Here is a 13,605-nt window from a genome sequence, read left to right as displayed (position 1 = left end):
TCTGGGGGAAAAAACCACTCGAATGTGCCAGAGATCAACTAACTTGGAAACTGGTCAAAGAAAGACTTAGAAAAAGTTTCTTCAGTTAGTGACTAGACTTGAAATTAAGTATCTTCAGGCAGCCAAGCACAAAAAATGCAAGCCTCACTTCCACTGAGCTACACAGGCCTAATTTCCATTAATGAAAAACGTTATTCTGAATCACCTACAATCAGAAATCTACATCAGTTTACACTATTAAGATTTACCATTTCAGCAATAAGATTTTCAAGTTTATGGATAACTGTAGTATTAACTAGTATAGTACATTTCACTTTGTTTGTTTTTAACAACTGTGACTAAAGTAGTGCAAGATTAGTTTAGTTTGTAGCCACTCTCAGTGTCTGATAAACCATTATCACTAAATTTTAATCTTTGCATTTTTATATGCCATGATTAACAACAACAAAATAAGATGTTATAAACAGTTTATAATTCACAGTGAAACACCAAAACACAGATATAGTGAATAATGATGTAAACAAACTTTCCAGGAACAGTGCACATTGATTGCATCATAATGCTAAAAGCATCGTATGAGTGAATGCAGTATCGTATAATTGAACACTAGTCATAATCAAATAGTGTCACATGAGCAAATCGTTGTAAGCTTCTTAAAGCTATTTTCTTATCCAAATAATTTGCGGTATACCGAAATTCACATTTATATCTATTGTAATGAGACACACAAGAATACACATAGGCAACTGATGTGAATTCAACAGCCAAGAAAACTAGTCATGAAGATACGTCACATGCAAACTGTTTGTTTTTGCTTGGATAAAGGATTAAAACAAGAACATAATTACTTGCTAAGTATAATATTATCTTAGAAAAGAGCAGTGAAATTTTTTTAGAATCATAATATTGTGATACACCATTTTACTACTTGTATAAAGAAAATATATGAATTTTGCATCAAATTAACCTTTGTAACTTCCTAAGTCTGACTCCTACTGATGAGACCTCAATAAAGATTGAAACTAATTTAGATAGTGACTCTTCGTATACTGTTTTTGGGACTACCAAGGCGACTGATGTGAAGTCAATAGCCTGTATATACAAGGAGTCATGACGATACTTCATGCACAAACTTTCCTTGCATATGCTTGGGTAAAATATTAAAACAAAAAAAATATAATTTCTTGTTAAGTATAATATACTTTGTAACCCAACCGTAAAACTTTTTTTCATATATTTATAGCTATTAGTTTTCCAGTCTAAGCTAGAAATGCTTAATGATACAAATACATTAAATTTTATATATCAGAATACTAATAAAATCTTAACTGTTATTTAAGGGCACAGTAATATGAGGACAATGTGAAAAAATCTGGAAAATAAATGAAGAATGTGCTTCAATATCATGAAGTAGATTCTCATGTTTCTACTGACCTGTAAGTAGCTAAATGGAGTTTCTTGGTTCACATTATTTCCATGTATGCTCAAGTCCTCCATGCTTAACTGTAAAAAAATAAAAACAAAATTTAAATAATTCTGTTTAACAGTAACATCATTTTAATATTTCATTATTTCATGCAATGTTTTGTGAAGCTGGTCTATGCTTTCTAGTGATCCTCTCTTATTAAGTGCATTCTTCAAAATAGGTGCATTTTCAATTAAATTAATCTTGAAAGATTGGACACTCTTTTATGAATGCAATCTCTATTATACCACGTTATTAGGCTCCCATTTTAATATATTTTTGATATATGTGGCAATTCTCAAGAGCGCAACTCCCATGTATAATGAGTTACCTTATAGCATTATTCCACATTTATAAATAGTTATTTTTATATTAGTTTAGCTGTTTCTACCAACAGTGATAGCTGTTGGTAATACAAAAAGCTACAGAATTCCAGTAATGTAAAAAGCCTCTGCTCATGGCAAAGTGTTATTAATGTGATAACATTTAACTTTATTCCAATGTGGACTAAGTATTAAGTTAAATGTAACCACAGTAAGAATGGAAATTACACTAGTGGCCAAAATTGTGGAAACCTTTTGGAAAAAGTGTATTTTTGAGGTTTGACGGCTCATAACACCATTTTTTTTTTGGTGTAATACCATAAAATTACCTTTCAATGGAATTATATTAATTATAATTTTATTATAGTATATTATATTATAATAAATTATCTTTCAATGGAAGATAATTTAATCAAAATGTAATGCAACAAAGTTTGTTCAATTATCTGTATTCTATGAAAAGTTATAGCCAAATAACCAGAAAAAAGAAGCACAACTTGCTTAGGTTGATATGAAGTAGCTTTCCTTCATTTGAATGTAGCCAACGAACATGAGTATTTAGAGAGCCAATCAGGTGTCATCTTGTTTTGGCAATGAGACAATAAGGTCACAGTAGGATTCAGCTATTGATGTCATGTATTGGAGCTGAGACGAGGACATTTTTCAGTGTGTTATGTGATTGCTATCAAGTTGGTTGGTTTTTTTTGTGTCCTTTCATTTAGTGAGCTTGTAAAACATAATAAAATTAAAGAAATGGCGCAAAGAGTTGACTGGTTACCCAGAAAGCAATGTAAAATAGTACTATTAAGTGAACAAGGCTACAGTTATAAAGAAATTAGAAGAAAAATTGGTAGAAACAACCAAAGGTGGCATTTCTAAATTTTCGAAGAGGTATAAGGAGACTTAGTCACTACAAAACCAGACTGGTAAAGGTAGGAAAAGGGGAACAACAGCAAGTGATGATAGAAGAATTGAGAGACTGTGCCTACGTGACAGAGGAAAATCATCTGGGTTTATACAAGATGAAATGACACAATACAATGTGAAGTTGAGTGGAAGGACTGTTCGAAGACTGCAGGATTTTGGTCAAAATGCTAGAATTCTACGAAAAAATCCATTTTTATCTCTCAAATAAAGGTTGAAAAGATTAAACTGGGCTAAAACCCATGTTAACTGGACACCGGAACAATGGGATAGTGTTATTTGGAGTGATGAGACCAAAATCTCCGTTTGGTAGTGATGGCATAAAATATGTAAGGAGAAGAATCAGAGAAGATTTGCATCCTGATTGCATTGCACCTACCGTGCAACACCCACTTGGTGTTATGATTTGGGGTTGTATGACATCAAAAGGTGTGGGCAGAATTTGCATGATTAGTGGGAATATAAATGCCCAAAAATACATAAATGAAATACTTGAGCCGAAACTGAAGCCTTCTGCACGTGATCTTTTCCAAGATAATGAAGCATTTATATTTCAACAGGATTCAGCTCCATGTCATGTTGCTGCTGTGTGCAAAACGTGGTTTCAAGATAATCATATTCCACTGTTGGAATGGCCTGGGAATAGCCCAGACCTTAACCCAATCAAAAATCTATGGAGCCAACTAAAGAAACTTGTTAGTCAGAAGCAATCCACCAATAAAACCCAATTAATAGAAGCAATAATTCAATCTTGGTTTCACATTATAACAGCTGCAGAACTAAAAAACTTGGTTCGCTCCATGAGATGGTATTGTAAGGCTGTAATCAATGCTAAAGGTTACCCAACTAAGTATTAACTTGCATTGTGAGAATTTTTGTATATCTCATTTTTTCTGCGTTTCACTTTTCTTCTTAATAACTGCTGTTCTAATAAAAAAATCCTTTATAAAAGTTATTGCATTACATTCTTGATTAAATTATCTTTCCATTAATATATAATTTTATGGTATTACACCAAAAAAAAAAGTGGTGTTATGAGCCATCAAACCTGAAAAATACACTTTTTCCAAAAGGTTTCCACAATTTTGGCCACTAGTGTAATATTTAAACCTAGTTTAAAAATATTTTATTATATATCTCTGCCCTAGTTGGCCAAGTGGGTTAGCATATATGCTTTCAAACTCACAGGCTGCAGACTTGAATACTACTATGAGCATGGATGCTTTATATGGTGTGAGATCACTGCCGCCACCACTACCTCACTTACTGGAAGCCAGAAACAACCTGAAGAAGTTTGTTCAGCTTCTAGAACAGTGTTTCTGGATTGTATAAAACAATAAAAAAAATTATATAAAATTAATAAAAAAAATTTTTTTGAGTGTGCCAGCCCATGGAACTAATGTGCTATAGCTTTATAACCTTCCATGAGTGGAAGTAAAAGAAAAAAAATTGTGTGATAATACAGTGGATTCTTGCTAATTGGAACGCATCAGGACTAGAACACTTTGTCCCAATTAAGCTGTTGCCCCAATTATGCGAAATTTTATGGAAAAGCTAAAATATTACAAAAAGTTAAAAACTAGAAGACAAACTTTCAGTATACTTTGTTAACCATGTTTTTATTTAAAAAACTAAACATACACGTGTCAGTATCCCTAAAGAGGATATGTAGGTATCTAATGAACAAGCATATTTCCTAACAATTAATTTGGAGAAATTTATCAAGTTTATCCTGACATGTTCCTTTTCTAGACTGCAAATGAACGAAATTGCCACAGGTATCTATAATTCAGATAACGGACTGCCTTCATTTCTTTCTTGCATAAAGTAACATCGTAATTCAGCAATAAATTTTCTAGCTTCCTGGTTAGTCACTTGCTCATGTTCAGGTGTGTCATCCTCATTACTTTCCTTGAGCTCTTTAAGTATTTTTGTTGCAATTTGTTCAACAATTGCATTCTCACAATCTTCATTTTAGCATTGAAGGCTATTGTCAATGCATAAAAACTCAATAAATTTCAATAAAACTCTATAAAAATAAATAAATAAAAATTCAAGTTGAATGTTTTTCAAACAATCTAATTTGAGGATTGTGCCACACAGTTGTCCAGAAGAAGAAGAATTTTTCTTGAATTTTATTGCAATTCTGCATCCCAACTTATTAGCCATTCCTGAAAAATAACAGATGTCATCCATGCATTCTTGTCGGCATAACACAGAACTGGCAAACTGTCCCTCCTAAAGCATTGAGGCTTGGTGCTTTTTCCAATAACCAATAGCTTCCATTTGTCAGTTCCCAACATGTTAGAGCAGCACAACATGCACGGTAATGTGATCTATTGCTTTTTTTTTAACCTGACAGCGCTACAAGTTTATATATTTTAGGGAATCGTATAGTGTGGCCAGGTAAAACAGACCTATTTTGTTAACTTTATAGATTTCATCAGGACTAAACTTCTGCAGCAAATCGAGTAGTTTAGGTGGTTTCCACTGTTTAGCACTTGAAGATCAGCACTCTCTTTTTCATTGTGTGTCTTCTTAAATTTTACTTCATGTCTGGTTGGTATCGCGATAACAATCTATAGTCTTTTTTTTATTCTGCTCACATGGCCTAGCTTTCTAGCTAACTCTTTCGATTTGGTTTTTAACATCTGACCATTAATTGAGTGCCTCCTCAACGTCTGAATCCTTGTCTTCTCGCTTCTGTTTTTGGGATTTTCCCTGTTATCCATTCTTCTCACAATCTGTCCTGCTGTTTTAACAAATGTGTGATTGTTGATTCTGGAACACTGGTTATCTCTGACAGCTGATGATTACTGGTCATAGACAGCTGGCACTTTATTTTGCCAAGTAAGGCAATTTTATCTGTTAACATTAGATCTTTCCTGGCATCTTGACAGAGGCCTTATAAAAACAAAAAATTTAATTGCCACACTGTTTGTTACACTTTTTACTAAAAAATTAACACACACCTTCTCTCTACTCTGTAGTATGGAGCTGACTGATAACAACCCTCTCTACACAAATCAATACATGTTCACCATCTACAGCCACTGTCCCAATAATCAACATGGGGACTCAAATAAGCTAGGCAACTTTGAGCTATATTCTCGATTTATTTCCTTTCTTCAATATTTATCCCAAATAAATGGCTGCCCTGATTAACCAATGCTCCAATTAACTGGAATCTACTGTACGCACAATTATAACCAGTTACTTCCAAATGTTTACATCCATGTACCTTTATAGAGATGACAGAACTATATGTGATAAGTTAAATATTCTATTCTAATATGATTTAGATGAATTAATTTCCGTTCTTGCTATAGTTAAGTTCAATAATTTATGCTGTTGGTAACTTTTCTCTTATAGCCCATTTTATCCATGTTAAACTGTTCATAAGTAGTTTATCGAAAATTTAGCAAATACCTCTTGTTCTTGTTGTATTATGTTCAAATACATATCATTTCTGCTGCCTTTTCTTATGTTATTCAGCCCCTAATTCAGGGCAAAGGGCAATATATAATCTCTGCTGATCAAATGCTAATCTTGCTTCTTCATGGTTTGGTCCATTTCCACTAAAAAAAAAAAAAAGGCTTTGATAAAGCTAGTAAGTATTCCCACTGCAAAAGAATATGTTCATATCCCACCCCCCCAAAAAAATAAGACTTACTATGTGATGGTTAACTGCTTAAATGAAACACTCACACTGTTTACTGGAAGCTTGAAGTGGCTGATGTGCAACATTTGGTCTCCAGAGCAGATATTCCAGTTTATATCTCCTATTGTCTTATGTGTAAAAAGTGACATGGTAAACATTTTATGGAGAACTAAAACTGACTCCAATTCAAGATAGTGTAATGAAGTTGTTATACACTGCTCTGCCACTAGATAGTAAAAAGGACTGAACCAGATGGTAACCTGATCACAAGAATTCCCAACTGGCTAATGCATAATTCTGCCAACAAATCATCTTCTTTCCCAAATTCCATAGGAGTTTGTAAATGTTTTCCACTGGTTCATTATACTTGCTATTGGTCTTAATTCAGCAACTCTTCTCACATTCCATTAAAGTCTATCTCATGTATATTTTTAGGACAGTCAGGTTTTCTCTTTCCTTGTAGATTCCATTCCAGGACTGCACAACAGATTTCCTGACGATCTTTTTCCTCAATACATGTACATTTTTGTTTTCTGATTTCCAAGATGAATTTTTGCTGATTTGTTCTTTTCCAGAGGTCTTCATTAGTAATAATTTGCAGCCACTAAATTCAAAGAATACTCCAAAGACATTGGTTTATGAATGTTTGTAACTTTATTTCCTTTGAACCCACTCACATTTCACATCCATATAAAAGAACAAATTGAATACATGCATTCAATATTGTTGTTTTTGTATTATGTGAATATTTTTCATTTTCCATACTCTATGTTTAATACGTGCAATTTCTGCCTTGTGAATATCAACAGCTTTAATTGCTCCTCCATCTTATGATAAAACACTGCTGAAATGTGTAATTTGAAAAAGTTCCTTTTCAAATGTACCTTGTTCTTCACATAGATTCTTATTTCTTTTGTTTTATTTGCATATATATATTTTCAAACCTACTTTCAGTGATTCTTCTTGTAATGTGATTAGTTTATTTTGGATTATCTGTACATCTGTGAGCAATTAGTCATACAGCACCTGCATAGTCAAATCATTCAGATATTCTTGCAAAAGATCATCCAATGTTTTATTTATTTTCCTTGATATTCCTCTGGTATGCATCATACTGTCTGTTCTAGAACATGATCTAGCACTTATATAACTTATAGCACTTATACATAGCACTTATGTGATTTATTACATACTTCCTTTATGAAGTTTATTATCTTCTTTGGCATTCCTTTGTTTTGAAGTGAATTCCACACATCTTTAGCAAGAGAATCAAAGGCTTTTTATATTCCACAAACAGTAAATATAAAGTAGAAATAAATTTTTCCAATTGCTTTATCATTATTTTTAATGTGTTAGTGTGGACATGCTATATTTGGCCTAAAACCAGACTGCTCTCTTCTCATGGCCTCATCTAAAATATTAGATATTCTTGCAATAATAATTTTTAATAATGATGAAAATTTTTATAACAACTAGAAGGTTTATGTCCTTCAAATTATTACAATTTCATAGTTCTTTTCTTGGTAAATTTACTATAATCCCAGTATTCCAATCACTAGGAATGTCTCTTTTTTCCAAATATTTTAGAATAATGGGTAGGCCATACCTGTGATAGTTGCGATGTCAGTTCTTAGTACCTATGCAGTGACACCATCCTGTCCTGCAGCTTTCCCATTATGCATTTTTTAATGGCTTTTTTTTATCTACAATTTAAATGACAGGCTGGTATAAATTTTTAATTCATCTATTTCTTTTTTTTTTTTTAAATTTCTATTTGTATTCTATCACTGCTATCATGTAAGATTTGACTGGAATGTTGTCTCCATCTTTCCAGTTGTTCTTCTGTTGATACTAGAATTTTTCTATTGAGATCTTTTATTGGGATTCTTTTGCATGCCTTCTACAGAAAGTCTTCTTATAATACTGTATAACTCTCTACTGTTATACCTGTTTGCAGATTGTTATGCCCTCAATGCCAGTTCTTCAAACCATTGCAGTTTATCTTTTCTAGCACTTAACTTTTTTTTTTTAAATTAAAATATTACATATATCTAAGTTCATTTTTCATTTGGAGAGTATTTCTTATACATAATTTCAGCTTATTTTTTTCCTTTCATTCCGCTGATAACCATTCATCTTTCTTTTAGAATATGCTAAAACATGTTCTGCTGTATCATTAAGGATTTTTTTTTTTCTTTTTTCCATTTAGCCTCTATATTATTATTCCTCATATTCTCTTCTCCATCAAAATTATTATCTATTTTACCTTAATTTCATTTTAAACTTGTTACAGTCAGTATTTTGTAATTTGGCAATATCGAATATGCATATATTAACTGTTCATCCCTGGTAATTCTTATGAATATATAACTGCATAGAACCAATTATCAGGTGATGATATGAGCCAACTCTGATACTAATGGCTCAGTTAAGTAAGATTGAGCACGGTTAGTAGTTGGAAAGGGAACAAATGTTCGATGCTGTTGGCACACTCTCCCTCGATGAGTCTTTGGACTCCCTGGAGGTGTTAAATAATAATAATAATAATAATTAATAATCAGCAATTATTTCATTTCAGACATCTAATAACATTTTCCTGAACTTTTGGCTGATCAATATAATCCATCTGATTTTGTGTTTTGCCATCTGGTGAAACCTAGGTTACTTTATGTATTCTCTCATGCTGAAGATTGTGCCACGTATTATATTGGAATTGTGTGGCAAATGTATATTTGCCACACAATTCCAATAATTCACCGTTTATGTTTCTCTCTCCCAAACCATGCTTACCCATTACATTCTCCAGCCCCCTCATTATTTGTATCAACTTTAATGATGAAATCATCCAAGAGAAGTATGCTCTCGTCACCATGTATCTTCATCAAGGTCTTATCAAGTCGATTGTAAATTTTTTTTTTTTCCTTCAAAGGGTGCATTCTCAGTTGGGACATAACACTGAACAACTCAGCCTTCTTTAAAATTTAGTTTTAAGATTTATTGTTATTATTCATTTTGAAATTAGTTCCCACCTAATTTGCTTGACTAAATCTTTTATTCATAAGGATTCCAACTCCATGTTGATGCATATCAGTAATATTAGGATCCTTGAAAAAAGAAATGCATTCCCACTGAGACAATTTATGCCACCATTACTTCCATCTTACTTCACTAACCCCCAATAATTTGATCTTATATTTTTCTCTGTGCTAAGGCTTAAGTGCTAGGAAAAACTCATGATAAAAGTTTAATGGAGTGAAACAGCACTACGACATGATTAAAAGAAGCATAAATGCTTCTTATTTCATATTTCAATATTTCATCTCAGTTAGAGAGACATCATCAAGGAGTAAAAAATGAGACTTTTAACACACAAAACATGTGGAAGAAAGACTAGAGTGCTAATTAGGTGTGGTGCACTCTATTGACACCTATGAATGGCCTAGGATGTAAACTGGCATCTCGAAATATTTCCCATAATTTTGGAAATTTTATGAAACCACGTTTATTTAAATTAGGATGATTTTTAAGAGCAGCAGCAGATTCTAAAAATAGTCTTTCTCTTCTGAATTTACTGTGATGGAGCATGATAGTCTTTTTCCAATTGATTCTGTGAGCTGTATCCAAAAGCATGGTCAGCAAGGCCAGACTGACCATAGTCATGACTGCACGTGTATTTTTATGTTCTTCCATTCGGATGGTAGCCAATCTTCCTGTCTGTCTGTAGTAGGCCTACTTGCAGAAACAAGGAACTCTATATATACGCCTGGAAATGGGAAGGAGTTTGTCTTTAGTGGAGCAGATAAGGATAGCTAGATTTAATTGGGGGCTTGAAAGTGGTGCAAAGATTGTATTTCTTTAAGATTTTGGATATTTTTTCTGATGTGCCTCGGACATAGGGAATGGTGATAGCATTACTAAATTCTTTCTGAAGAGAATGTCATGGATTGGGGGAATGATTTTTTTTTGATATTATGGGAATTGTAACCATTAGATAGAAAAATGTGGTGTATATGATTGAGTTCTTTTGCAAGAGAGGTCTCATTGGAAAAAAGGTGATAAGCTCTATGGAAAAGCATTTTTATGACACCATATTGTTGGGAGGGGGGAAGTAATGGGAAAGTTTGTGAATGTACCTGCCTGTGTGAGTGAGTTTCCTATATACGAAAGAATAGATCACAGGTTTTGACATCACCTCATTGTTCACTAACATTCTCTTATATGAAACCTTATTATTGTTAAAAAAAAGTTTTTCCACCTTGATATTATCCACCTCTTTTCCTTTGCTATTTATTCCAGTTATTTTTCTTGGAAGAACAAAATTTATAAACAGATAGGATACTTCTATGGGTCTCTCCTCTCACCCTCCTCCCTTGCCAATTTTTTCATGGAGGATTCTGAAAAACAAGCTCTTCACTGAGTCCCTCTCTAAACCTTCTATTTGGTTTAGATATATAGATGATGTCTTTTCTATTTGGTCTCATGGCCCAGACACATTAGATACTTTTCCATGTAACCTCAATAGTCTTCACCCTAGAATCCAATTTACTATGGAAAAAGAAACTAATAATAGTCTGGCCAGGGCTGTTCCGTGGGTTTGTGCTGCCTGGGTGCAAAATTTTTGTGCCCACCTTCCATCAAAAATTAAAAGATTTCGAAGTACAATAACACGTTACGAATCATTTTATTATATTGCACATTAAGAGGAATGTATATTAAAATAAATTTTATGAAAGTTTTTTTATGAATGTGTCTGATTATACTGCCCCTAAATTGTGCCGCCTGGGTTCATTGCACCCCAGTACAGAATGGGCTTCAGTCTGGCCTTTCTAGATACCTTGGTCACCCACCTAATGGTAACCTGTCCTTTTCAGTATATAGGAAACCCTCTCACACGTGGGAAAGTTGTGAATGTATCTGTCTGCTTGAGTGTATACAGAATTCCTTGTTCCTGCAAGTTGGCCTATTATGGTCAGACAGAAAGATCAGCTACCATCTGAATGCAAGAACATAAAAAATACATCTGCAGTAATGACTATGGTCAATCTAGCCTTGCAGACCATGCTTTGGATACAGCTCACAGAATCAACTGGAGAAAGACTATCATGCTCTATCATAGTAAATTTAGAAGAGGAAGACTGTTTTTAGAATTTGCTGCTCTTAAAAAACCAGCATAATTTAATAAATATGGTTGCATAAAATTTCTCAAAATTTGGGAAACAATATTTCGAGATCCCAGTTTACATCCTAGGCTGCCGACTGGCATCCATAGAAGGCACCCTAATTAGGACTCTAGTCTTTCTTTCACGTGTTTCAGTTAGTTTTGTACTACCTTTGTGTGTGTTAAAAGTTTCATTTTGTACTGTCTGATAATGTCTCTGTAACTGAGATGAAATATTGGAAGCATTAAATACTTCTTTTAATCGATTCCTAGTGCTATTTCACTCTATTAAATTTTTATCGTGAAATTTTCCATCTCCTTAGTTGCGTTAAGAGTTATGATAGTGTTTTAAACGTTCCACTAACCGATTTGTGTCCTAATTTTCCAAGCTTTAGCCATTACTAAGGAGTTCATCTGATTTCTGTATTTGTGTGTTATGTTCCATCGAGTCGTTTTCGACTCCTGGTGATCCCACGAATATACACTCTCCATTCAGATCTGTCCCTGACCATGTCTTTCAGAATTTCCAAGTGCACTCCAGCTGCTTCTTTAACTCCATCCACCCATCTAATTCTTGGTCTTCCTCTTCTCCTGCTTCCGTCAACTTTAGCAAGCATCATCATCATTTGCTTGCATAGTATGTCCATCTTAGACATATTATGCAAGCAAATATGTCCAAGTATGACATCTTTTGCTTGATGATCATAGCTTCGAGGGAGCAATCTGGTTTTATTCTGTCTATCACTGATTTATTGGTTTGCTTTGCAGTCCATGGTATTCTTAGTAAGCATCTCCAAACCCATAATTCAAATGCTTCTGTTTTCCTTCTTTCACTCTTTCTCAGGATCCAACTTTCACATCCATACAGTATCACAGGGAATACCATTGCTTTCACGATTCTGATTTTTCTTGCAAGGCTAATATCTTTATCTTTAAAGATCTTGCTTAAATCTGTCATTGCATTCTTTCTGAGTAATAATCTTCTTCTAACTTCTTCAGTACAATAACCATCTTTATCAATTTGGGATCCTAGGAGCACAAAATTGTTAACTGCTTCCTATTTCTCCCCATCCACTTCAAAATCATTAAGTTCACATGTTGCCATAACTTTTGTCTTTTTGAGGTTAAGTTTAAGACCATATTTAGCAATTTCTTCTTTAACTTTCATAATAAGTTCCTCCAAATCTTTGCATTCTGCTAGCAAAGTGGTACCTCAAATTATTAATATTTTCCCCACCAATTTTAATTCCAACTGAAGATTCCTCCAGCCCTGCCATTCTTAAAATGTATTCACTGTACAAGTTAAACAGGTATGGAGATAAAATACATCCCTGTCACACCCCTTTACCTATTGTGAAATACTCAGTTTCTCCTAGATCTGTTCAGACAGTACCTTCTTGTTCATAATAAAGATTCCTCAGAAGGATAATGAAATGCTCTGGGACTCCCATTGTTCTTAACACATTACACAGTCTCACATGATCTACAGAGTTAAAGCCTTGCTATAGTCAAGGAAACAAAGGTAGACATTCTTTTGATATTCCTATGCTCTTTCTATTATCCATCTCACATTGGCGATTTGATCTCGTTTCTTTGCCTTTTTGAAATCCTGCCTGTTCATCTGGCATTTCTCTCTTCATGAATGGCTCCAGTCTTTTCTGAATGATCTTAAGTAAGACTTTACTTGCATGAGAAATCAGTGCTATAGTTCTGTAATTTTTGCACTCTCTTGCATCGCCTTTCTTCAATAAAGGTAAAATAAATTGAACATACTAATTATAGAAATTAAAGTGAATAGCTACTGCTTCCAGAGTAGTATTAAGTAGGACATAATGGAAAGGAGTATGGCTGTCCACTAGGATAACTACTCCTCCAGTTCTGTCCTTGCATACAACCGTGAAATTCTTAAGGTAGGGTCCTCATTGGGTCTTAACTATGTTTCCTGGAGACAGAAATAAAGGTCTGTGTTTCTGCAACAAAATCGTTATATCACTGATATTCTGGCAAAACCCACAACAGTTTCATTGTAAACATTTATCCTATTGTTTTGGCTTTATAGACATCTGGTTTTCGG

General features: G+C 33.7%; 1 protein-coding gene across 1 annotated transcript in view; it reads right to left on the bottom strand.

Moving 5' to 3' along the window:
- The window catches only part of VhaAC45 (Vacuolar H[+] ATPase AC45 accessory subunit), a 240,993-nt gene that overhangs the window by 185,416 nt on the left and 41,972 nt on the right, over positions 1 to 13,605 (bottom strand). The window contains exon 3 of the mRNA XM_090411994.1: positions 1,435 to 1,503. Coding sequence (XP_090268120.1) covers positions 1,435 to 1,503 — 69 coding nt within the window. The remainder of the gene's footprint in view (positions 1 to 1,434; positions 1,504 to 13,605) is intronic.

Source organism: Typopeltis vanoorti, chromosome 2, assembly GCF_054136105.1.
Source record: "Typopeltis vanoorti isolate ZY-2024b chromosome 2, IOZ_Tvanoo_1.0, whole genome shotgun sequence".
NCBI lineage: Eukaryota > Metazoa > Arthropoda > Arachnida > Uropygi > Thelyphonidae > Typopeltis > Typopeltis vanoorti.
This window is presented reverse-complemented; position numbering and strand designations above follow the sequence as displayed.